The sequence below is a fragment of the Tachysurus vachellii genome, chromosome 22, assembly GCF_030014155.1.
Source record: "Tachysurus vachellii isolate PV-2020 chromosome 22, HZAU_Pvac_v1, whole genome shotgun sequence".
NCBI lineage: Eukaryota > Metazoa > Chordata > Actinopteri > Siluriformes > Bagridae > Tachysurus > Tachysurus vachellii.
The window spans coordinates 2,873,758-2,898,409 of NC_083481.1; the positions used below are offsets into that span (position 1 = coordinate 2,873,758).

Here is a 24,652-nt window from a genome sequence, read left to right on the forward strand (position 1 = left end):
TCTGTTAGCTGTAATAATTCTACACTGTTTATTTAAAGTTGATCAGGTCAGAGCTCTAACATGATTTCACACATTTCTCAGATCTGTATCGTGACTGAGGGACGACGTGGGTTTCATTGTCAGCTCTTAAGAAGCTGAATTTCAAGTTCTACGCTTGTACAGGGTTTTTTTCTTTTCCAGTCATCAGCAGTACAGACTTCCTTATTAAACTCCTCCCTTTCAGCTGAGATGAAGCTTCAGGTCACAGTGTGACACACTGCACATGTGAGGAGACGACTGAACACCAGAAGGAACCTCGTCATCACACTGAGCCTGAACGTACGTACATCTCTCTCGCTCTGTCTCTTCATAAATATATATACACTATATACACGTGTGTGTGTGTGTGTGTGTGTAAGGAATGCAATGCTATGGTCAACACTATCCACACATACTGAGAAACAATGCTTTAAAGGAAAAGTTGGGATGTAAATCAAGCTCTAATCGCTCACTTACTTTACTCTAATTTAATTTTTAATCCATCAGTATCATCATATTCGTTTGCTATCTAGATTATTTGCCATTTCTTTCTAAACAAAACTCCAAATACGTTTATTACATTAATACATTACATGTGTTTATTGTCTTTTTTTTTTTAACTTAATTAATATTTGTCATATTTAGAAAAATCCAGATTTCTATAATGTGCAATCTTAAGTCAATAACAAGAAAAAACTAATAATAAAGGAGTTAAATTTATTTATATTTATAATGTTAAAACAGTGCATAAATGAACTTTCTATTTGTTAATAGATATTTTGAATATGTATATTAATAATTAGAATATTTCATATTTCATATAATATATATATAAGCTATTTATTCAACTTTAATATAATTAAATGATTTATAAAACATTAGAATTATATTCAAATTAAAATGATTTCATAAAAATATTTCAAAAATTATATCTGCATATTTCTAATTATTTAGAATTTTTGCTAGAAACTTCTATATATTTTTTACGCATGCAAATGAGAAGTTCAAAACAGTCTTAAAGCTTTAAAGCAGTACATATTATAGAAAGCTCTCGTGTTTCTAATCGGCTTCTTTATTTTCTTTCTGTGTCATATGATGGGGCACAAATTAAACGAACAATCTCGACCGGTTTGTGTATCAGTAAATCCGCTGTAAGCTCGATTACAGATCAGAGATTACGAGCTGCTTTTAAAATGGCTGGATGGCGGCTGGATATTTGAATCGCTACGAAATTCATTTCTTTTACACTCTCAGATCTTTCATTCTCAATTTTTTTTTACTTTTTTTTTCATGCCAAGTTAATCGTAAACCTAAAAATAAAAGTCATTTTCCTTGTTTTCCCATTTTCACGAACGATGAACGTGTACACACAGAGCCTTCAGATAAGACTCTCTCAGCTTCTTAAACATCTCACCTTATTTCTTTACCCAGTGTGTTGAGTTCACATGGAAGTCTGCGTCATACCTCACTTTACTGATACACCATAAAGCTCCATAAAACTGTTTCCTGTTTCATCTGACTTCATCAAACTTCAGGTCACGTCCGTATAATGCTTTACGTTCAGATATAATAAACAGATTTATAATAAACAGAGCGAATTTTCCGAGCCAGGACAGTCTAGTTAGCGTTCAATCTCCAAAACACCTTTAGAGTCTGGAAGTGTACGCTGGAAAACTTTTCTCAGACTAACCTTAGAGGTCTGTGAATATTTGTACTCAATACGAAGCGCGTTATTATTTAAGAAAAACTCATTTATATTTCTATACAATGACAGAAGGAGTTTCCAGATTCAGCGTTTGGTTTGTCTTTACAACAGATGTGTGGACGATGTGTGATTTCTCAGTAACATGACGAGCTGAGTGTGTGTGTGTGTGTTTTTGTCGTATTAACTACACAAGTTGTGAACTACGCCTCTGTCTAACGTAAGCGAAAACAGAAAACAGGAACTAACTCGTTTCAGAGACTCTTCAGGACGTTAACAGAGCTGGATGTAAACCGTTAAAAAGATCGATGCGTCCTGGTTTAATACACATTTTTGAAAATTGCTGCCACTCTGCTGTCATATAAGAGGAATAAAACATCAGAAGAGCAACAAGTGACATTGTGACAAAGCAGCTTTATAGCAATCCGGATGAAAACAAGCAAAACTTCTCGTAATGTTGAAAAAAAAAATAACACGAATCCATGCATCATATGTATAACCACACACACACTTAATCACCCCTGTGTGTTTGCACAGCAGTGTGACTTGAGTTGACTAAATGGGTGGTGATACATCACTGGCAGTTACACTTCCTGCTTGTAAACCTCAGAGATCCTTAGTCACTCGTTCCTGTTGACACACAATGAGTTTGCGGCTCAAACAAAGACGTTTTCCACACAGTGAATCCTCAGAAATTAATAAGAAATGACTACCAATTTCATAAGTATCCGTTTGTAAGTGTTTCCTCTCAGGGAAGTAAGACGTAGTAAGTAGGTTTGCAGTAAGACGTTTACAGTAAGTAAGAAACACTCTTTTTTTCTGCTGAGACAGAAGCTCAGTTATGGACGTGATGCTCTGAAAGCTGAAATGTTACGCTGGAGTCACCGAGTGGACATGAAAATAATAAGAAACATCAACAAACTAATCTCAAATGTAGATTATATCATTTTTATTTTTCTGAACTTAATAAAATAAAATTATGTTGGCCATCAATATATATTTTTTTTAATTTATCCCATTTTTATTTATTCTTTTAGTTGTTTTATTAGTTCTGTGTTTATAAATAACTAGATTATTATTTAAATTGAAGGCTTAATTATTATTATTATTAATAATAATAATAATAATAATAATAATAATAATAATATGTTCTGATGTTGTATTTCTAAACTAATAATAATAATAAATTATTATTGCTATTATTGTTAATATTATTACAAAAACTAAATAATTAACTTATATTTCATCCATCAACTAAAGGACAGAGAGATTTAGGGATAAGTTGACAAATTTAAAATTCATATTCTGAATTTGTTTTTATATGTTTCTGTAAAGCTCCTTTGTGACAGAGTGCATCCTTAGATTGGATTGGAATGGGATGGATGGATGGATGGATGGATGGATGGATGAATTAGATAAATGGATGGTTTGATGGATTGAATGGATGGATGCATTTTGAACCATAAGTATATTTTCTAAACAAAAGTACCAAAGGCAGTGAACATAGAACCAGTCAGATTCTGGCTCCTTCAACTAAAAAAGTGTAGAACTGTGGAGAGCCGAATTATGACACGATAAGATCTAGTTCTAGTTACTTAAATAGAAATGAGGAAAGCGCTGAAAACTTTTTCTAAAAGAATTACAGTCAGAAATGTGCAGTTTAAATTATGCTAGTTAGGGACATTTCTGTGTGTGCAGCGATATTTAATGCCACCTTGTATGAAATATACAACATAAGAGTTGGCTCTGAGCCAGTACACAGCATGGATCAGATACTGAGAAATTGGAATTGCAAACGATTTCTTTACTGTATTATTATTTTTATTACTTTTTAATGTAAGTGATTATTTTGTGAGTGTGTGTGTGTGTGTGTGTTTGTGTTGTGTTCAGTTTTCAACCTGTCTCAGCTTTTGTCACTCACATTTACTGGCTTGAGAACTTAAGCACCTTCCTCCATTCAGACCATTCTAAACCCACTGAGGTTTGACATTTCACCCTCTATACAAATGTAGAGATTCACAAATTCACCTTTAGGTATCATTGCTTGAAAGGTGTTTAAAGAAAAAATAGCATGTGTACTCATAGTTATTCAGGGTTCCAGTATCGGGGTTGAAGAAATTTATATCATGTCATTTCTATTGCTTGTTTGGTGTAGTAACTAGAATCAGGGTAAGTATCTAAAAATGACACGTTTCTATAAACCTGCTAGTGTCACTGACTGAAGTAGAAATTTATTAGGAAATAAATCCAGTTGCGGGGGGTCACGGTGGCTTAGTGGTCAGCACGTTCGCCTCACACCTCCAGGGTTGGGGGTTCGATTCCCGCCTCCACCTTGTGTGTGTGGAGTTTGCATGTTCTCCCCGTGCCTCGGGGGTTTCCTCCGGGTACTCCGGTTTCCTCCCCCGGTCCAAAGACATGCATGGTAGGTTGATTGGCATCTCTGGAAAATTGTCCGTAGTGTGTGATTGTGTGAGTGAATGAGAGTGTGTGTGTGTGCCCTGCGATGGGTTGGCACTCCGTCCAGAGTGTATCCTGCCTTGATGCCCGATGACGCCTGAGATAGGCACAGGCTCCCCGTGACCCGAGGTAGTTCGGATAAGCGGTAGAAGATGAGTGAGTGAGTGAGTGAGTTACTTACTAGCTAATGTTTTTAATACAGTTATTTACTAGCTAGTTAGTACTAGCTGCTACTTCTTATTTTGGTGTCAGTGTTAGAATGTATAAATGGAAGATTAATGTTAACACAATAACACATCCAATCTCTCAGGACACTTTACACACAGTCTCATATATTTCTTTAGTTACTCACGAGCGGGTTTAATAATAGCCTTCTCATGGGTCCCATTGTTCAGTCATGTGGTGAGCTTTTCATTTCAGTAATCATTTGCTGATCAGTGGAAAAACTCAGGCAATGTTGTACCATCACAGGGTTTCAGGAAGGCTGTAATACTAGTGATTAGTTATTATTTTGATAAACAACATTTATTTCATTAGCTAGATATTTTGCATACTGTTACGCATTGTAGCCTGCAGGCACATATACTCGTTTTTTATAAATACTATGAAGTTCTGTTGTATACAGACAAGCAATTCAGCAAAGTTCCAAAACAGCAGTTTAATACTTCGCACCATCTAATAAAACAAGCCATATAAGAAAAAGATGATCATGTTTTGTTAGCGGTAAACTAAACGATTTGTTTGTCAATGGATTAAATATGACAACTTTTTTATTTAATATGACAACACTGTGCTTTTATGCAATTATAGTTACATAGGAACATAAAGGAGCAAAACAAGTTGCTTCCTATTTTACTTGTTATAGCAGTGATAAACTGGCGTTTCCTCGCCAAAGTTTCTTAAATTTAATAATGCAAAAACTTCATGTCTGTCAAGAGACCAGAAAGACTTTCCTGTGGCAGAAAACTGACACTGTTTTTACACAAAGTGCTGACACGGTGGTTGAAGGCTAAAATTTTATTCCTAATATCTCAAGTGTTAGCTAGTATATAAACTTCTAATAGCTAGCTGTTGCAATATGACATAGCAGCAGACTATGATTGTCTTATTCTCACTAAAATGACTGTTTTAAGCATTTAGCTGCTAGTCACCTAATAACTTTACAAATATATGATTACAGAAAGGGGGGGCACGGTGGCTTAGTGGTTAGCATGTTCGCCTCACACCTCCAGGGTTGGGGGTTCGATTCCCGCCTCCGCCTTGTGTGTGTGGAGTTTGCATGTTCTCCCCGTGCCTCGGGGGTTTCCTCCGGGTACTCCGGTTTCCTCCCCCGGTCCAAAGACATGCATGGTAGGTTGATTGGCATCTCTGGAAAATTGTCCATAGTGTGTGAGTGAATGAGTGAGTGTGTGTGTGTGTGTTTGTTTGCCCTGCGATGGGTTGGCACTCCGTCCAGGGTGTATCCTGCCTTGATGCCCGATGACGCCTGAGATAGGCAGAGGCTCCCCGTGACCCGAGGTAGTTCGGATAAGTGGTAGAAGATGAGTGAGTGATTACAGAAAAAAATGTAGTGATGAAATTGAAACTTTAGTGAGTTGAAAGTAGATATTCTGCTTTTGAAATGTAATTGTGTGAAATAAAATACTTTTAAACCAGACTTCAGGAGAAGATTTTTTTTCCCCACCTACTACTAATTAAGCATGCTAGGCAGTTGAGGGTGCAGTTAATCAGTTGCACCTGCGACACTCTACGACTTCCTTTCTCAAGGTTTAAGGATTAAGTTCCATGCTGAAAGCTGTGATACTTTTACAGGTGATGTCATGGAGGATTCATGGTTGAGGATGAACTTCCAGATCACATCTAAATCCACAGTCAGAGCGCTCTTCAGCCAGCAGCAGCATTAGTTTGAAGAAAAGTGTACCAGTTGATCTTCTGGCCATGCGTAACAGGATTCTGGACATGTTCTTGGTCAACGTGTTGACATGTGGGCTGGAGATATGTATGGCCACCGGCACCATCTATATTCCCCCCTTGCTTCTGGAGGCTGGAGTGCAGGAACGCTTCATGACCATGGTGCTTGGTGAGTGATTTGTCATTAGGGCTTCCTCAGCACTGCATTAGCATTAGCAGTGGTTATGTTAATCATTAGCACACTTTAATGTAATCAACCTGAAACTGACGGTCCAATTCTTAGTTAAAACATTTTTGTGAATTTCTGAATCGAAATTCCAACCTTCAAGTCAGTGTGGACATCTTTAACTGACATAGCTCCCAAATATCTGACTTAAAATTTGGTGGTGCAAATGAATTTTTTTCAGATGAGAATTTGATATTTTCGTCATGCTGGTTTTATATCTTATATTTGGTTTTAAATCATGCTATTTGTTTTTTTTTTTATTTATTTATTTATTTATTTATTTATTTATTTGTTTGTTTGTTTGTTTGTTTGTTTATTTATTTAGCATGAGTTTTTCCTAATAAGTTTTTTTAATTTTTTTATATAATTTTTTTCAACTAAATTTAAATGTTGGTTGTAGTTTCATGTAAAAACTTTTCATATATTCATTGGCTGTTTTTTTTTTTTCACTATGTTCATGTTTCTGGTTGGTTTATTTGGGGAAATCCATGTTGTCCAAAAGCTCCCAAATTTACAAGCTAGAAATTCTAAAATTCTAAATGCTAAAAATTATTTTTTTTAAAGTAAAAATAAAGTTAATAATTACAAATGTCTGGCACTCAGAAGATTCATTGAAATCAGAAAGATTAGCAAGCCCTTGCTAATAATTAACCCTTGCTAATCTTTCTGATTTCAATGAATCTTCTGAATGCCAGACATTTGTAATTATTAACTTTACTTTTACGGAAATGAAGCATTCATGAACAAGTTGGAACTGAGAACCTTTATCACCTGAAAATGGGTGCAGAAAAAAACAGCACTGAGGAAATGATCTTGTGTCCAGTTTATATAGGATTAAACTTGGCTGTATTTACAGATGAAAATCTTCAGACAGAATCTTGAACATTATTTATTTATATTGTTCCTTGCTGTGCAGGTATTGGCCCTGTCCTGGGTTTAATATTCGTCCCTCCACTGGGTTCGGCGAGCGATAGATGCTGCAGTCGTTATGGCCGCCGGCGTCCCTTCATCTGGGCCCTGTGTGTTGGCGTGCTGCTTGGCCTTGTGGTCATTCCTCATGCTTCCCAGATCGCCTCTCTGATCTCTGAACACCATCAGCATGGGTACGGCCGCTTTGCCGTAATCATGTAAAAGTATTTCTCTGATTAAACAAGAAAATAATTTGATACCAGACACTGATGTGTATGAATGCATCCCTAGTCATGAGTTTAAAAGTTTGTACACTCATGACTATAGATGCTGATCTTTTACAGTTTTTATAAAAAGAAATGTATGAACTTTTACACTTGTGTGTCTCTTTGATTTTAATTTTTTCCTCTTAAGATCCTTGTATCTAAATTCCAACATTTTGTCTCAGTGCAAAAGTCTGTGTTGTGACTGTAATTTGTTTTGTCTTAATGGTGTACATGTTTTTGAACCCTAGTTGTCCGGCAGAGTGTGATCTTGAGTGTAGCTGTTGTTTTTCCGAGCTAGGTTGGAGGTTCTGCTGTTGGTGTCCTCCATCTGCATATTGGGGTTCTGCGGTCAGGCCTGCTTCACCCCTCTGGAGGCGCTGGTGTCTGATCTCTACCCCGGGGAAGCGGAGAGCCGACAGGCCTTCTCCGTCTTCTCCATAATGCTCAGCCTGGGAGGATGCATCGGGTATCTGCTCCCAGCAGTGGACTGGACAGGCCTGGGTGCATCCTCTTATCTGGGAGGGCAGGAGGCCTTCATCTATTTTCTCCTCACTGGGATTTTCCTCATGTGCCTCATGACCACTGTCTTGATCTCTGAGCAGACGGTCGGAGTCGTGACCGAGTCGTCCCGGAAATCTCTGAGTTTGTACACACTGTGCTGTTGGCCATTCGGGTTGTTCTCCAGGGCTCAGACGCTGAAGCATGCTGTGGTTGACCTGTTTGCGTTCATGCCCAGACTCTGGTCACTGTGCAGTCATGTTCCCAGGGTGATCACTAGGCTGTTTGTGGCTGAGCTGTGCAGCTGGATGGCTCTGATGACATTCGTGCTGTTTTATACAGACTTCGTGGGGGAGGGATTGTATGACGGCGTGCCGAACGCTAACCCAGGCTCTCCAGAGAGACTCCGCTACGAGGAAGGTAACGTCTTTTGTCTTTTTTTTTCATCACAGTCCTTTAATATTGACTTCTTATCCTTATTAATGTGTTAACTGGTCACTTTGGTCATTCATACATTTCAAGTATAAATTTCACTCTCAAATCTCATGCAACTTTGTTCAAATACATGCAAATGTATGATTTTCCAATTAATAGGCAAACAAACTAGATGCATATTATACAAATTATAAAAAATTCTCGACTGAGGAGGTTCATGATTTTTATTTTATTAATTTTACATTTAGAGGTCACTAACTCTGCCTTTTTGTTTAATTTGTTGTTTAATTTGTTTAACTGTGTGTGAGTGAGGTGTGTGTGTGAGTGAGGTGTGTGTGTGAGTGAGGTGTGTGTGTGTGAGGTGTGTGTGAGTGAGGGGTGTGTGAGTGAGGGGTGTGTGAGTGAGGGGTGTGTGAGTGAGGGGTGTGTGAGTGAGGGGTGTGTGAGTGAGGGGTGTGTGAGTGAGGGGTGTGTGAGTGAGGGGTGTGTGAGTGAGGGGTGTGTGAGTGAGGGGTGTGTGAGTGAGGGGTGTGTGAGTGAGGGGTGTGTGAGTGAGGTGTGTGTGAGTGAGAGGGTGTGTGAGTGAGGTGAGGGGTGTGTGAGTGAGGTGTGTGTGAGTGAGGGGTGTGTGAGTGAGGGGTGTGTGAGTGAGGGGTGTGTGAGTGAGGGGTGTGTGAGTGAGGGGTGTGTGAGTGAGGGGTGTGTGAGTGAGGGGTGTGTGAGTGAGGGGTGTGTGAGTGAGGGGTGTGTGTGTGTGAGTGAGGGGTGTGTGTGTGTGAGTGAGGGGTGTGTGTGTGTGAGTGAGGGGTGTGTGTGTGTGAGTGAGGGGGGTGTGTGTGTGAGTGAGGGGGGTGTGTGTGTGAGTGAGGGGGGTGTGTGTGTGAGTGAGGGGTGTGTGTGTGTGAGTGAGGGGTGTGTGTGTGTGAGTGAGGGGTGTGTGTGTGTGTGAGTGAGGTGTGTGTGTGTGTGTGTGAGTGAGGTGTGTGTGTGTGTGTGTGAGTGAGGTGTGTGTGTGTGTGTGAGTGAGGTGTGTGTGTGTGTGTGAGTGAGGGGTGTGTGTGTGAGTGAGGGGTGTGTGTGTGAGTGAGGGGTGTGTGTGTGAGTGAGGGGTGTGTGTGTGAGTGAGGGGTGTGTGTGTGAGTGAGGGGTGTGTGTGTGTGTGTGAGTGAGGTGTGTGTGTGTGTGTGTGTGTGTGTGTGAGTGAGGTGTGTGTGTGTGTGTGTGAGTGAGGTGTGTGTGTGTGTGAGTGAGGTGTGTGTGTGTGTGAGTGAGGTGTGTGTGTGTGTGAGTGAGGTGTGTGTGTGTGTGAGTGAGGTGTGTGTGTGTGTGTGTGTGTGTGAGTGAGGTGTGTGTGTGTGTGTGTGAGTGAGGTGTGTGTGTGTGTGTGAGTGAGGTGTGTGTGTGTGTGTGTGTGAGTGAGGTGTGTGTGTGTGTGTGTGTGAGTGAGGTGTGTGTGTGTGAGTGAGGTGTGTGTGTGTGTGAGTGAGGTGTGTGTGTGTGTGAGTGAGGTGTGTGTGTGTGTGTGAGTGAGGTGTGTGTGTGTGTGTGTGTGTGTGTGAGTGAGGTGTGTGTGTGTGTGTGTGTGTGAGTGAGGTGTGTGTGTGTGTGTGTGAGTGAGGTGTGTGTGTGTGTGTGTGTGTGTGTGAGTGAGGTGTGTGTGTGTGAGTGAGGTGTGTGTGTGTGTGAGTGAGGTGTGTGTGTGTGTGTGTGTGAGTGAGGTGTGTGTGTGTGTGTGTGTGTGAGTGAGGGGTGTGTGTGTGTGTGTGAGTGAGGGGTGTGTGTGTGTGTGTGAGTGAGGGGTGTGTGTGTGTGTGTGAGTGAGGGGTGTGTGTGTGAGTGAGGTGTGTGAGGTGTGTGTGTGTGTGAGGTGTGTGTGTGTGTGTGTGAGGTGTGTGTGTGTGTGAGTGAGGTGTGTGTGTGTGTGTGTGTGTGAGTGAGGTGTGTGTGTGTGTGTGTGAGTGAGGTGTGTGTGTGTGTGTGTGTGAGTGAGGTGTGTGTGTGTGTGTGTGTGTGTGAGTGAGGTGTGTGTGTGTGTGTGAGTGAGGTGTGTGTGTGTGTGTGTGTGAGTGAGGTGTGTGTGTGTGAGTGAGGTGTGTGTGTGTGAGTGAGGTGTGTGTGTGTGAGTGAGGTGTGTGTGTGTGTGAGTGAGGTGTGTGTGTGTGTGTGTGTGTGAGTGAGGTGTGTGTGTGTGTGTGTGTGAGTGAGGGGTGTGTGTGTGTGTGTGAGTGAGGGGTGTGTGTGTGAGTGAGGGGTGTGTGTGTGTGTGTGAGTGAGGGGTGTGTGTGTGAGTGAGGTGTGTGAGGTGTGTGTGTGTGTGAGGTGTGTGTGTGTGTGTGTGAGGTGTGTGTGTGTGTGAGTGAGGTGTGTGTGTGTGTGTGTGTGTGAGTGAGGTGTGTGTGTGTGTGTGTGAGTGAGGTGTGTGTGTGTGTGTGTGTGAGTGAGGTGTGTGTGTGTGTGAGTGAGGTGTGTGTGTGTGTGTGTGTGTGTGAGTGAGGTGTGTGTGTGTGTGTGAGTGAGGTGTGTGTTTGTGTGTGAGTGAGGTGTGTGTGAGTGAGTTTTTTTTTTTAAATAAATACTTTAAGCTAGGGCAAACTTCAAGCTAGGGCATTCTAGACAAACTTAATATTGTATAAATTCTGTTTATTTACGTAGCTTGTTTAATTTACACATCAGCTTTATACAAATACAGATTTAGGTTTCAATCCCTGATAAGAGGAAGTGGACTCTGAGTGACGCTTGATAGCTGTATTTGGGTTTTTTTGACCCCTCCTACATCTGTATACTGAAACGATTTGAGCAGATGACCTGTCTCATCTGGTCAGGTGTGCGCGCGGCCAGTCTCGGCCTGTTCCTGCAGTGTGTGGCCTCAGTGAGCTTCTCTATCCTGATGGAGCGGATGGTGGAGTGTGTTGGTGCACGTGTTCTGTATCTGAGTAGCTTGGTTCTACTGGCGCTTAGCACGGCTATAATGATCTTCTCCAAGAGCATCATCCTGGTGACTGTGATGGCGGCGATGACCGGTTACACCTTCTGTATCCTGCAGATCCTGCCGTACACACTCGCCTGTCTTTACCACTCAGACAAGCAGGTGAGTTCAGGAACGTTTGTCTCTCTTACAGAAACATCACAACTGAACAAATAGCTTTCTTTACATGATTTTTTTTTTTTTTTACCTCACATGTTTTTCCATGTAATTTTTACACTGCTCAGTTTTCCGCATGATTCATCGTTACATTTTCCTCCCATATGATTCATATAAATTTCATATGGCTTTTTTTTCCCCCCAAAATGTTTTATGTTCAAATTTGTTTATTTTAAAATCGTATTTTTTATTTTTTTCCTTCTTCTATTAGCTGTTTAATGCTAAATGTATTGTCTGTATAAATTCCAGCATTTTGTCCTGAGTGCAAAAATTTGTATGCCATTGAATGTGTATGTGACCTTTTTAAATGTTTGAGCAATTCATTTTGATCTTAAGGCTGGGGTGTACATATATTTGCACCCAATAGTTCTATAATATATGGTGGTTACAGCTGGGTTGTTGTTGTTTGTTCCATGATGGAGGTTATGCTGTTCACATGTGTATCTTCAGGACACAATTTATTTTTTTTTTTCTCCTCTTCTAGGTGTTCTTCTCCAGTAACAGGCCCAAACTCTTATCCAGCAAGGAAGACCTGGCTGATTCACCCCAGAAGCAGATTTCTGCCTTATACCGAAACACAAACGGGTGTTTGAATGGTCACGCTGCGGCACCGTCCACGACCAAACCGGCTGTTTCCCCGTGTCTTGTTTCCCTGTACGTGGACACGTCGGCCGGCCCCTACCAGCCTCCGAGAGGAATGTGTCTGGACATGGCCATCCTGGACAGTGCATATTTCCTGTCTCAAGTCATACCGTCCCTCTTCATGGGCTCCATTGTGCAGCTTTTCAGCAGCGTCACCGCCTACATGGTGTGCGCTTCGCTCCTCAGCCTGCTCGCCGTCGTCTTTTCCAGCAGGATCGTCTTCACCAGGCAAGAAATGGAAATGCTCAAGTGACTCTACAGTAGACTGACTGTATTTATATAGTGTTTAATGCTATAAATAAATAACATTTCGACGGCATTCTGTCCAGGGATCAATGCAGTGTTGTCATGCTTATACCATAAGTGCCTGAAATGTGCTCGAGGTCGAAACATGCCATGACATGGAGGTGTGTGTTTTGGTATTTTACTACTGGTGGAATTCTCCGCCATCTCTCCCAATCCCGATTTTTTTTCCAGTTTTCTGGAAATCTACTCTTGAAGACTACTCTCGCCAGAATTCTCACAAGGTAATCCTTTCTTTCATTCATTCATTTTCTACCGCTTATCCAAACTACCTCGGGTCACGGGGAGCCTCAGGCGTCATCGGGCATCAAGGCAGGATACACCCTGGACGGAGTTCCAACCCATCGCAGGGCACACACACACTCTCATTCACTCACGCACTCACACACTACAGACAATTTTCCAGAGATGCCAATCAACCTACCATGCATGTCTTTGGACCGGGGGAGGAAACCGGAGTACCCGGAGGAAACCCCCGAGGCACGGGGAGAACATGCAAACTCCACACACACAAGGTGGAGGCAGGAATCGAACCCCCAACCCTGGAGGTGTGAGGCGAACGTGCTAACCACTAAGCCACCGGGACCCCCTAATCCTTTCTTTCCCAAAGGAATTCTGACCAATCCTACATGCTTTTGAATTCTCTCCATCACTAACTCCTAATTAAATATACATGCTCCCAACAGAATACCGTCTAATCCCGCTCACTCCTGAAGGAATTCTGTCTTTCTCTAATGACACATGAAGAAATAAACAGCGAAAGAAAATATAAATGTGACGACGAAGAAACCTACAAATGTGATCACATTTTCAGATTTTTCAAAATCTCTCCATTTTGGTTTTCGTCCTCCATATCCACTTACACGTGGTAGTTTAGTGGTTAAGGTGAGAGATAAAATGTAAGTAGCTCTCGATGAAGGTGTCTGCCAAATGCTGTAAATGTAAGGTATAAAATGTCTAAATGGCATCAATTCCAGCTTGTTGCTGCATGTCTGGTTTCATTGCTATGCTGAAGGTTGGCCTTTTATCGCTTTTATATGGGATGTTGTAGCCTAGTGGTTAAGATGTTGGGCTACCAATTGGAAGGTTGTGAGTTCAATCCCAGGTCCTTCAAGCTGCCACTGCTGGGCCCCTGAGCAAGGCCCTTAACCCTCAATTGCTCAGTTGTATAAAAAAAGTTAGTCGCTCTGTATAAGAGCATCTGCTAAATGCTGTTCATGTAATGAAATGTATAGCTGCTACTGCTTTTTTGAGAGCGTCAGGATCGTTGTCCAAAACTCTTAAGCCGCCCTCACACTGCACACGACAAACGACTGCTGATAAACCGGAAGTCATTCATTTCCTATGGAGAGTCGCAAGGTCACGGCGTGAGGTGCCGACCATCTGCGGGTCCGTAATTTTCGGATCCGTTTTGAGCGTTGGATCCGTTAAAAAAATCTAACTTGTGCGACTACACCGCATCCGATATGCCGACCGCGTTTGTGATGTATTCCAATGTTGTCCAATCAGGTTCGTGTGCGTGAGGTGATAAGAATTATTAAAAAGTATTAATATAAACTTTAGTAATTTTTAAACTTTATCAAAAACAATCTTTTTGTTTTAAATATTGTTATTGATAAAAAAGCAATAAATTATTAATATTTATATTATTTTTAATGTTGTTCCCATGTTTTTCCTCAAATTATTCGCAGTCTTTCTGGATTGCATGGATTTGTTTGTACTCCTAACTTCATTCACCATGACAAATGGAGGGAGAATACAGGCTAATTAAGTTTGCAAACATTTAGCACATTTTGCAAATACAACACACCTGAAAGACCGACAATCTCGTCAACACGCTTCCATGCTTCATTTTTTCTGTAAGCATCTCTGTATGATTCAAGAGTTGGATCATAAAGTAACGGGTGTTCGGAGACCGCGAGAATCACGCTTCTCTCCCATGTTGACGTCTGCACGATCATATTGCACATAACGTGCGACTGGCACTAGGGGGCGAAATCCGGCAATCGTGTCCGTTTGTCGTGTGCAGTGTGAAGGCGGCTTTTACCTGTTTTCTCACTAGCAGGTGACGAGTCACACTTACCACTTGTAGTTTGTTTCCTGTGAGCTTTTGTATTTAGTTCTGATGATCTACAGTAGTAACTGTTATAAGCTTACTAATGCATTAATCTGTTTGTTTGTTTGTTTTATTACATGTAACCTAATAAGCTTCATTGGTAGATTAACAAAGTTAATTGTACTAGCTATGAACACACTATAGACACACCCACTTATCTCTGCTAGTGTGTAGTTTTAGTGGTTGAAGTTAATTTTTATTTCACAGCCGTTTTCTAATTTACTTTCATAACTTATTTGAATGTACAATGTATTTATTTGGCCTTTGTGCCACTTTATGGAACAATAACTGAAACGAAGTTTTGTTGAAGCTGTGTAAACTATAATGGTTTGGAAATCTTTTTTTCCACATGATGTACATGACACTGGACAAATCTGTTACATTGCATATTTTATCAAAGATGTTAAGGGTTTTTATAACTTGGATCTCTGAACATTTCTCTGGATCTCTGTCATTTAAATCTGTGTAGCTCCGTTTTAACCTAGAATTAATTTGAACTTTGGCCTATGGACAGTTTTATTGATCCTGTGAAGAACCAGAAAATTAAATAATATTCTTTATACTTTAAACAATTAGTCCCTGTATTATCAAACCTAAGCATCCAGAAGTTAGGCTTGTGGTAGTCGTGTAAAGAAGATTCCTCACACTACCGAGTTTGTTTCCTCAAAATGGCAAAGCCCATTGGCATTTGATTAGCAGTCTATGCTAACTGTGAAATTACAGTGGTGATAGTGTTCGTTGAAGTCTTTTTCTTCGAAATTTATATCTAGAAACATATCTGAGGGGAAAGTTGCCGTTTCTTACAGTTTGGTATCGAATTTGCAAGTTTACATACCAGTAAACTTTGAAATGCTAAAGAATAACGTTAAAGATGTAATCGACTTTATTTGGGGTAAAAATCTGGTCATTCTTTTGAGTTTTTGTGTCTTGCGAAATAGGATGAAAAAGTGCAATTTGCTGTCATCGTTATGCGAGTTTGAATATTAAAGTCTTTAATAAATGGTGGGATTTTGTTTGTTTTTTTCTCTCTAACTCTGTGCTAAGGTTTTTCTGACATTTTGTTCTACTGCTGTCTGAACACCTTCACATGCATCAGCCTACTTTTAGGTAACTTTGTCCAATTAATAAAATTGTGTTCACTGGATATGGGGTTGGGAATATGGAACAGAGTTCAGATCTTTTTTAGAACTTAATTTGTTGCAAATGTAAAATGTATTAAAATGATCCTGTTTCTAATGAACAGTCAATAAATTGTTACCTCAATCAGTACTTTGAGTGATCTGTACATGTTTAACAGGCACTGGCTGTGTGAGAGCGAGATGGATGTAGAGATTTATATATACATTTTTTTTTTTTTTTTAGATCTGTTGCAAACGTAATTATTTTTAAATGTGTAGACTTCCTAATGACCGCATGTAAATGGAAGAGAGAGAGATATACTTCAAATCCATCACAACACTACCAATTCTGAGCTTTTCCAATTAAAGTGGGGACTTCCTCAGTAATTCTGTGTAAAGCTGATCCACCCGGATCATCATAATACGCTCAGTTGCTTGTTTGAGAATGTTTTGATAGCTGGAAAACCTCTTGAGGGGTTTAGGCAAATCACTGAAAAGAGGATAACGAAAGCAAAGAACATGCCAAATATCACAGTATCAGAATTCTATTTAGCTAATGATCATTTACACAATTTTAATATCAAATGTTAAACGTCAAGGTCATCCTACACTCTCAGAAACAAAGGGATCTAAACTGATTTTTTTCCTTGTCAATCGATAGTCTAAGTTGTGCTGACATTTCTGGTCAGCGCTGCTTTTGTGTATTGTCTTGTAGTGTTTTGTTATCTTTCTTTGCACTGACTTTTGTCTTGTACTGTTTGCACTAGGTTGCACAGATGCACTTTATGTAGCTAGGACTGACTAAGTTTAAGTCCATAGTTCTGGCTCATTTCACTATGTAGCTACTGCTTCAGCTATACGAGGTTGAACTGACAATAAAAGCGACTTGACTTGAAATCTGCAGTGTTTGCGTATGCAATCAAGTCAATATTGACCATAACGTCAAAGAAACCTTTTAAAGCTGTTTGCCACATATGCATAAATACACTATAGTGAAATCGCATGCAAGTTCCTGAACTGTGCAAAGTGCAAAGACACAATGCACGTGTTTGTGTAAACATCACAGAATTGCACAGAAAACGAACATAAATATCACAGAATTGCACAGAATATACTTTGCGATATGCACGTGCACATCTTGGAATGAATGAATTATATGGGATAATGGAGGGTTGTTTTTTTTTTTGGTGCAGGTTTCTATCGTGTCCTAATAAAAGGGGGGAGTGTACACATGTCCACGCGCGCGCTGGATGTCTTCTCATTTGGGTCTGTTTTCAGTGTGGCCTCGTGCGTTCGTCTGGCTTTCCTCAAAATAAATAATGCATGAAACGTGGCGGCGCGTCCAATCAGACGCGGAGCCTTAAGGCGAGCCTCCAGAGCAGCAACCAATCAAAGAGAAGGAACTGGATCCGTGTCGTCATGTGACGGCGGCCTCCGAGAAAATGCCAACATGGAACCGAGGCAAGGACGAGATCTTCAGCTGTAATAACTCGAAAAAGGGACCTACGTCCAGGCCAAGTTTTGTTTCATTACACGCAGGGAAGCTCAATCCGTCTCAGTGTTGAGGTAAAAACAGCAATACGTCATTTTCAATGGTTTAAAGCATAACGTTTAAAGTCGCACGCGCTCGATGACCCTGCGTAGAAAAAACGCAGTTTCTTTATTTTCTGGAAATGCGCTTTTCCGTGGCGGCACGTACGTGGGGTACTTTAGGGCAAGTTTGCTGAGGAAATCGTTCGATAGCTACGATTTTTAATTTAATCCTATCGAGAGTTTTTCGCCAGGGATAATGCGAATCCCGAGCGCTGACGCACTTTTGCGTAAACTGGGATTGTGGCTGCGCACGGTTTGCGCAGAACAGACTTTGAAAAAGTAGTGATTTAAAAATAAAACAAATATTTTGTAGATTTTTAAGGACATCAGAAAGTCCTTTATTCACGCGAGTGCGTGTTTCTACGATCATCTGACGCTTAGAATTTACAGTCAGTATTTGTTTTGCGAGATAAAAAGTTCTATAATCTCATTTTGATGCGTTATACAACACGGTGTGCAAAATTATTGGCACCCCCACTTTGCATCTTTGATCATTTAGATAAGGATTTATTTATTTATTTTTGCATTTGTTTCGGTTGTACATTTGCATTATTATTATTATTATTATTATTATTATTATTATTATTATTATTATTATTTATTCTGCATGAACGTTTCTACACACACTTTTATTATTTTTTTTAAAAATTATTTTCACTGCACAACACACGTTTAAAAATTATTGGCACCTCCTGTATGTCTTTGTGTGCCAGTCATTTATTATTTGACTATTTAATACAATGAGTTTACATATTTTTACATTTATTTAAAAAAATGTTTTTTTTTATGTTTTTAAATGTTTTTGCAAAATTTAATCTCAAAATGAAGATAATAAAAAAACCCGCATTGCAAAAAGTTTAGTTCTTTTATCGGTTGTCAGTATTATAAGATTGCAATTTATTCAATTATATTAGCATTTATTTAAATTTATGGGTCCGATCATAATCTTACATTCACTTTAAAATGCTTTGTGTTATTTATTTCCACAATAATTTTATTTCTTTTCCCCCTGTGATTACAGTTATTAAAGTGAGGGGTCTGCGGTGATACACTCCCTCAGTCACCTGCCTTTATTCTGATCCGGACTGTAATAAATGGTTTCATTAAGTGATAAACCAGTAGCCATCGCTAACGATGCACTTATGCTGCTCACACTGCCCCGCATGGAGGTTGGGGGCAGTGAGGTAGGCAGTGAAAGGGGCAGTGAAGGGGGCAGCTCAGCCTCCTGCTCCAGCCCCGAGACGGGCGACACTGCTGCCGGTCTGGGTGAAGAAGATGACGAAGAAGAAGAAGAAGAAGAAGACGATGATGGACTCCTGAACTTTGACTTCACTTCAGGCATGGAGGAAGCTCTCAGATTTCCTGATTTTACTTTGCACGTGTCGAGCAGCTTCTCTCCGACTCTTGAGGATATCGAGGAGTTCTTGATGGAGAAGATGGAGCATGTGGAGAAGGGTATCGGCATTCCAGACACAAAAACAGAGCAGGTCCTCGATGAAGACATGGCATCTCCCACGAGTCAGCTGGAAGGTACAGCTGTCAAGTCCTCCACCCAAAACCCTGCTAATCAGACTGCTAGCACTACAGCTAGCTCTTCTCCAGTGTTCGTCGGTGCTCCAGTGGTGCTGCAGATTCAACCGGTGCAGATCAGCCACCCGCTTCCCCAAACGAACCCCCCGGCCAACGGACTGCGGGTGGCCCACCTGGTGCTGGGTGTCCAGGGTGGGCAGAACGTTGCTCTGCTCTACCCTTCGGTGCCCTCTGCGACTGTGTTGCCCGTCGTGGGCGAGACTGGGTGCCAAGACCAGAAGTATGTGAAGATCGCCCCGCTGCCCATCACGTTTAGGACAGTTGGCATTGCAGGGACCAGCTTGGTCAAAGCCATCCCTCCACGCCCACCCAGGCCCTCCACGGAAAACCTACGGGTGCACAAGTGTTCCCATCCAGGGTGCGAAAAGATGTACACCAAGAGCAGCCACCTGAAGGCCCACTTCCGCAGACACACAGGCGAGAAGCCGTACCTGTGCAGCTGGCCAGACTGCGGCTGGAGGTGAGGCATATTATTTAATAATTATTTTAAAATGAGGCTCATTATTTAATATTACTATGTATTTTGAATATATTTATTATAAAAAAAATTTTTGATCTTTTAAAAAATATATTTTTTCCTTTTTTTGTATTTTTTCAGACTTCAGAGGCTCATTTAAATAGTGTTTAAGTGATTGTTAATTGATTTTTCCATTTTACAGAATGTTATTTATTTTTTTAATTTAGTTCAAACGTTATTTTACTTTAATTTTCTTTTCTTTTTGTTTTAGTTGTGTATTTTAAATCATAATATTCAGTAACTACTAATGATGACTATTATTATTATGTACATTTAATTATCTGATATATAACTACAATGAAGTAAAAGTAGATATATTTAAATAGTTAATTATTTAAAAAAAAAAAGGTTTGCCTTTGCAAAGTTGAATTTATAAACCAGTACGGTAATTACATTAAAAATATGAATGACTTGGGTGCCAATAATTTTGAAAACACAACCAGGATGGTACATATTATTTATTATTTCACATTAAAACTTATTAAGATGTTTAAAAATTAAAAAGGCATTTCACCATGTAGGTTAAAATAGGGGTGCCAATAATTTTGAAACTTTGTCTACTTACTTGATTGAAATAACAGTAATAAAGTATTACTTAATAAAGTATTAATAATATATAATAACTATATAAATATATTTCTGAATCTAGATGTATTTTTACTAAGTAGTTTTTATTTATAACATGTAGTTTTACATTTAAAAGTTTATTTAAATTAACGTGCCAACTATTATTTTTTAAATATACTTCAAATTTTCGTGTTCATAAATAAAACTGTTTAGTGCCTTTGTGTATTTATCATTAAAATATCGCTTGTGTTATATGTTTTTTGTTTTATATATTGTGTGAATTGTCATTTATTTACATCAAGGGTGCCAATATTTTTGAATATGACTACAATATATTGTATTTCCTTGTTATGTATTGTTGTTAAAAATGCTTTTTTTTTTTTTTTTTCCTTTCATTTTTAATGCTCCTACGCTGGTAGGTTTTCCCGGTCGGATGAATTGTCCCGTCACCGTCGCTCGCACTCGGGAGTGAAGCCTTACAAATGCACGATGTGCGATAAGAAGTTCGCCAGGAGCGACCACCTGTCCAAACACACCAAGGTGCACAGGAGCCCTCGCGCAAGCAGACTGGCCAGACCGAGCGTCTGAAGAAGCACCGTCCTTCCACTAAACCTGGAAAAGCTAGATCTTCCTTTTATTTTTTACTTCCTTTCTTCTTCCTTCCTGCTTGGTTTTCTTCAGATCTGTGCTTTTCTTGGTGCTAACGCTGGCTAACTCGAACCTCAGGGATGTGATTGTTTAGCCCCGAAGCTACGCGCTGCTCACTACGCACTATCCCTGTCCAATTCCTGGTGTGAATCTGATTCGGGAAAGTTTTCGATGCATAAATCTGGGGTGAGGATTATAGCACGGTGCTAAACTGGTGCATTTTTGTGAATATTCCCTAGAAATCTGAACGGAAAAGACTTCGTCCAATTGTGAGCATGTCTCCAGACTGCCTTACAGTGACATCGGTGTCTTTCCAAAGCTACGTATAAACCTACATAAGCTTGTAAAGGTCTCGTGTATGCTCTGTATGCTAAAACCGAGAAACGGAGATAATCCCGTTATTATTATTTTATTTTTTTTTCTAAACATGCACTTGTCAGTGTCCTCTCGGATCGGCTAATACGTACCGTCATACTATCATGGAATAGTATCTAATGTATAGCACTTAAGGTAAGATTTTAAAATGTCCTGCCTCTGAATATCAATCAATGCAAGGACCAGTGTGATTGTTTTTTGTACCGTGATGTACCTTCAGTTTCTTACCTTTTTTGTACTAATGCTTGATGCCTTTTCTTTTGTTCCAAAAACGGCCCAATCACATCCCTGATTGAACCAAATCATGTTAAAGTGTGTCGATCCTGTGCCTCACATCTCTTTCAGATTGTTGAGAGAGGCTAATGCCAAACCAGAGATCCCGGCTATCAGTGGGACTTTGGCGTGTGACATTCACTACTTTTAAGGAATTGCCGCTTGCGTACTGTAAAAAATGAACATAAATAAGAACACACATAAGCTAAAGAAAAGGGATGCATCGATACTGATACTGGTGTCAGATATCAGTCTGACACTGTGCTTATTGAGTCGTATTGGGGGAAAAAAATGATGCGAGGCGACGTGCGTATTGTTGTCGGCAAAAAACGACAACAGTTTGGACATCAATCACGGTTAACGATGGCAAAGCTAGCTGTAGCTGTATGCTGTACTCAGACAGTATGAGTAACCTGATATAAACATCTCTAACTGAAAACTCTGGCTAGTAAACGCAAGGAAACCATGATGCTAGTTGAGTATACAGTAAGTAGCTGCTCTTTCCCTGTACGTTGTTCTTGACAATCAAGCTGCTAGCAGTCTCTCTGATAACAAACACAAACCTTATTTTAACATTTGAACACTTTTCCGACATGAACCGATACCATGCAATCTTACTCGATACGACTCGTGTAGCTAGCTAGCTAAGGCACTTCCTTTATTATTATGTAGCTAAGTCGCGTAGTTGTGTAAACGCATGCACACACACACATGCGCGCTTTTCACGATCACTAAACAAAACGCGAAACATTTCTCCGTACGTGTCCTGTCAGTATCAGTATCATTATCAGTAACGTTTTCAATTTTTACCGGAAGAGAAACGGTATGGATGCATCCCTGCTAGGGACAGGAAGTACAATACTTGAGGATTATAAGCTACGTTTCAGATCAGAGCTATATCGTGTTTCGATCGATGGATCAGATGATCGAAGGTTTTCGTGTAAATGAAGCTATCTTGTTAGGATTGTAAATCGGTGAAGTGTTTTTTTTTTTTTTTTTTTTTTTTTTAAAATAACTCCGTCCTTTCAGTTTCGTTCGATTAAAAACAGCCGGTCATTAGTTTCCTCACTACTCACGATTGCCTTTGTTTTTTTTGGTTTTTGGCATCTGTAGCATCTGATGTTATTGTTGATTTGTTTTTTTTGTTTTTTTTTTTCTTTTCTTCTCATTGTTGTTTAGAGAAATCATAAAAAAACAAAACTGCGTCACCGGTTAAACGGCGAAACTCCGTCGCTCGTGGGCGACTGTATGTTGAATAGCACGTGACGGCGGTCGGTGGTGCTCATTTAACCAGGGTGCTTTACGCTCTATCAGTGCTGTGTTTAATACACCCCCGTCACCCTGCCCACGTTAGTTCCTCTTGGTCAGAATTTTGCCTGATTGTCGGCTGTAGGTCCGGAAATCTGAGCTGTCCGACTCGATTTTCTTTTAAAACGGGAAAATATTATAAAATTCCAGACAAAGCTGGAATTTTAAAAAAAAACAACTATTGTGATGTTATAGGTAAACATACCTATAGAGTGTTTTATTCCTTTCATACCACAGCTATTCACAAACAATTACTAGACTTTTATCTTTTTCTGGTTACATTTAACCTTATTTTATCTAGTCACTTCCTGTTACTCTTACAGTCTTTCCTTGAAAACGTCTTCCTGTTACAAAAAAAAAATACTCACAGTATCAACTATCAGACACGTTGCAATTCGAATCCGTCGATATCGTGCCTGTGACTCGCGGCTGAACCGCTGTCTGAGCTGCTGTGATTTTAGAAAATTAATCAACTTTATTTTCTGGCCAATCAGAATCAGCGCTGTGGTATGAATTAAAAATAAAAAAAACGCATGTAGCTACACTGCCAGTCAGAATCTTTATGAACACCCGGATGTTTGTTTCGGTTCGCTGTAAATGCTGCAGAATAAATAAAATAACAGCGAAAGAGTGAAATGGAAAGAAATAGATGCAAAAAATTTAGGGTTAAAATTGTTAGATATTACAGATATTGAGCTTTTAATAAATATCAGATTTTTTTTTCTAATTTCAATCTAAAAAATTATTAGTTATTGAACTGTACATTATATGGACTTTTTTTAATTAATTGATTGATTGATTGATTGATTGATTGATTAATTAATTAAGTTAAATTTGTTATTTTTTTTATTTCAGAAATACCAGATATTAATCTGAATTTTCAGGGTATTTCTTTAACGATTACAATTTTTAAAAAAAATATATATATATAAAAAATTACTTTTTTTCTTTTTGTTTTTATTTAAATCTATAAAAAAAAATTAAACTCATGTGAAGTCATTTATTTTTTGTAGACCTAAAATCTACAAAATAAAGTAGAAATGTCTTCGTGAATGATGTTATGATATTTTTTGGCATCTCACACATTCTTACTAATTAGAGCTTTAAAATTAATTTATTTTTAGAGCGCTTTGATATAAAAGTCATTCATCGATCATTTATTTTGAGGTCAATTAAAAAAACAGAGCTAAAATAATTTTCTGCATGTTTCTGAATTTTTGACTGGCGGTGTAGGTAACGTGCTCGAATTTTAGTTTTGTCAAAAGTTTGTGCTCAAATCTCTAAGAGGAAGTCAATGAGGGCATGTAAAGAACAGTATTAAAACATGCACATCTCATTATTTTTCTCTTTGTGGAAGAGATGTGCTCTTGTTTTCTTTTTCTTTCCCCAACAGCTACCCCTATCTCCCTGCCCCCCCCCCCTTCCTCTCTCTCTCTCTCTCACTCTCTCTCTCTCTCTCTCTCTCTCTCACACTCTCTTACCAGACTCCCATTAATGCATTAACACTTTAATTTCCTCATTAAAGCCATCCAGTATAGCTGCTCAGACGTAGCCGGAGATGTCTAGGTTCTATTTTTTTGAGTAACTGAAGAATGTTATTTTCCTATGTACAACAATAAAACAAGTAAAAAGCAATTCACTCATTTGGGCCATTTGTCTAGTAATTATTTCATAAATCGTTTATTAAATTTTGTCATCTGACGTACGGATGTAACTGTTTAACGGACCTTACTTAAACTGCAAACCTTTTATAGCATAATTACAGGACACAAGGCCTTCATAACACATTCGAAATGTGTTAAGAAAATTTACAATAATGGAAATCTGAGATTTATACAATGGCAAAAAAAAATTTATGTTAAAGAACTAAGTTCTTCTTCCTTATTCTCCAAGTTACTCCAATGTATTCAATGTCTCATGTTCATAAGCATTCATAAAACCTTCTACTTTCTTGAGGATTTCTGAAAGGCGTATATCCAAACTGATGTGGTGACATCTGTAAAAAAAAAAAAAAGGTGGAGGATTAATGAAGATTAAG

At 39.4% G+C, this 24,652-nt stretch overlaps 2 protein-coding genes across 3 annotated transcripts; both read left to right on the forward strand.

Moving 5' to 3' along the window:
• Nucleotides 1-209: 209 nt before the first annotated feature.
• On the forward strand, nucleotides 210-15,891 carry LOC132838288 (solute carrier family 45 member 3). Its single transcript, XM_060858543.1, has 6 exons — nucleotides 210-318; nucleotides 5,990-6,257; nucleotides 7,231-7,417; nucleotides 7,788-8,407; nucleotides 11,245-11,510; nucleotides 12,049-15,891. The coding sequence occupies exons 2-6, from the start codon at nucleotides 6,116-6,118 to the stop codon at nucleotides 12,457-12,459; spliced, it is 1,626 nt and encodes a 541-aa protein (XP_060714526.1). The 5' UTR covers nucleotides 210-318; nucleotides 5,990-6,115; the 3' UTR covers nucleotides 12,460-15,891.
• Nucleotides 15,892-17,149: 1,258 nt separating this feature from the next.
• Nucleotides 17,150-21,305, forward strand: si:ch211-117k10.3 (Krueppel-like factor 15). Of its 2 annotated transcripts, none has more exons than XM_060858616.1 (3): nucleotides 17,150-17,309; nucleotides 18,358-19,386; nucleotides 20,430-21,305. In XM_060858616.1, exons 2-3 carry the CDS (start codon nucleotides 18,431-18,433, stop codon nucleotides 20,596-20,598), a joined length of 1,125 nt encoding a protein of 374 aa, XP_060714599.1. In that variant the 5' UTR covers nucleotides 17,150-17,309; nucleotides 18,358-18,430; the 3' UTR covers nucleotides 20,599-21,305. The 2 variants fall into 2 exon arrangements, with proteins under 2 accessions (XP_060714599.1, XP_060714600.1); XM_060858617.1 differs by lacking the exon at nucleotides 20,430-21,305 and adding an exon at nucleotides 19,525-19,662.
• The last annotated feature ends 3,347 nt before the right edge of the window (nucleotides 21,306-24,652 follow it).

Bases quoted from the DNA above. Each gene is read 5' to 3' on its own strand.
- LOC132838288 (XM_060858543.1), top strand. From the start codon at position 6,116: ATGCGTAACAGGATTCTGGACATGTTCTTGGTCAACGTGTTGACATGT. The intron at 7,418-7,787 runs GTACGGCCGCTT...TTTCCGAGCTAG, and splicing joins TCTGAACACCATCAGCATGG to GTTGGAGGTTCTGCTGTTGG. The intron at 11,511-12,048 runs GTGAGTTCAGGA...CTCCTCTTCTAG, and splicing joins TTTACCACTCAGACAAGCAG to GTGTTCTTCTCCAGTAACAG.
- si:ch211-117k10.3 (XM_060858616.1), top strand. From the start codon at position 18,431: ATGGTTTCATTAAGTGATAAACCAGTAGCCATCGCTAACGATGCACTT. The intron at 19,387-20,429 runs GTGAGGCATATT...CTACGCTGGTAG, and splicing joins TGGCCAGACTGCGGCTGGAG to GTTTTCCCGGTCGGATGAAT.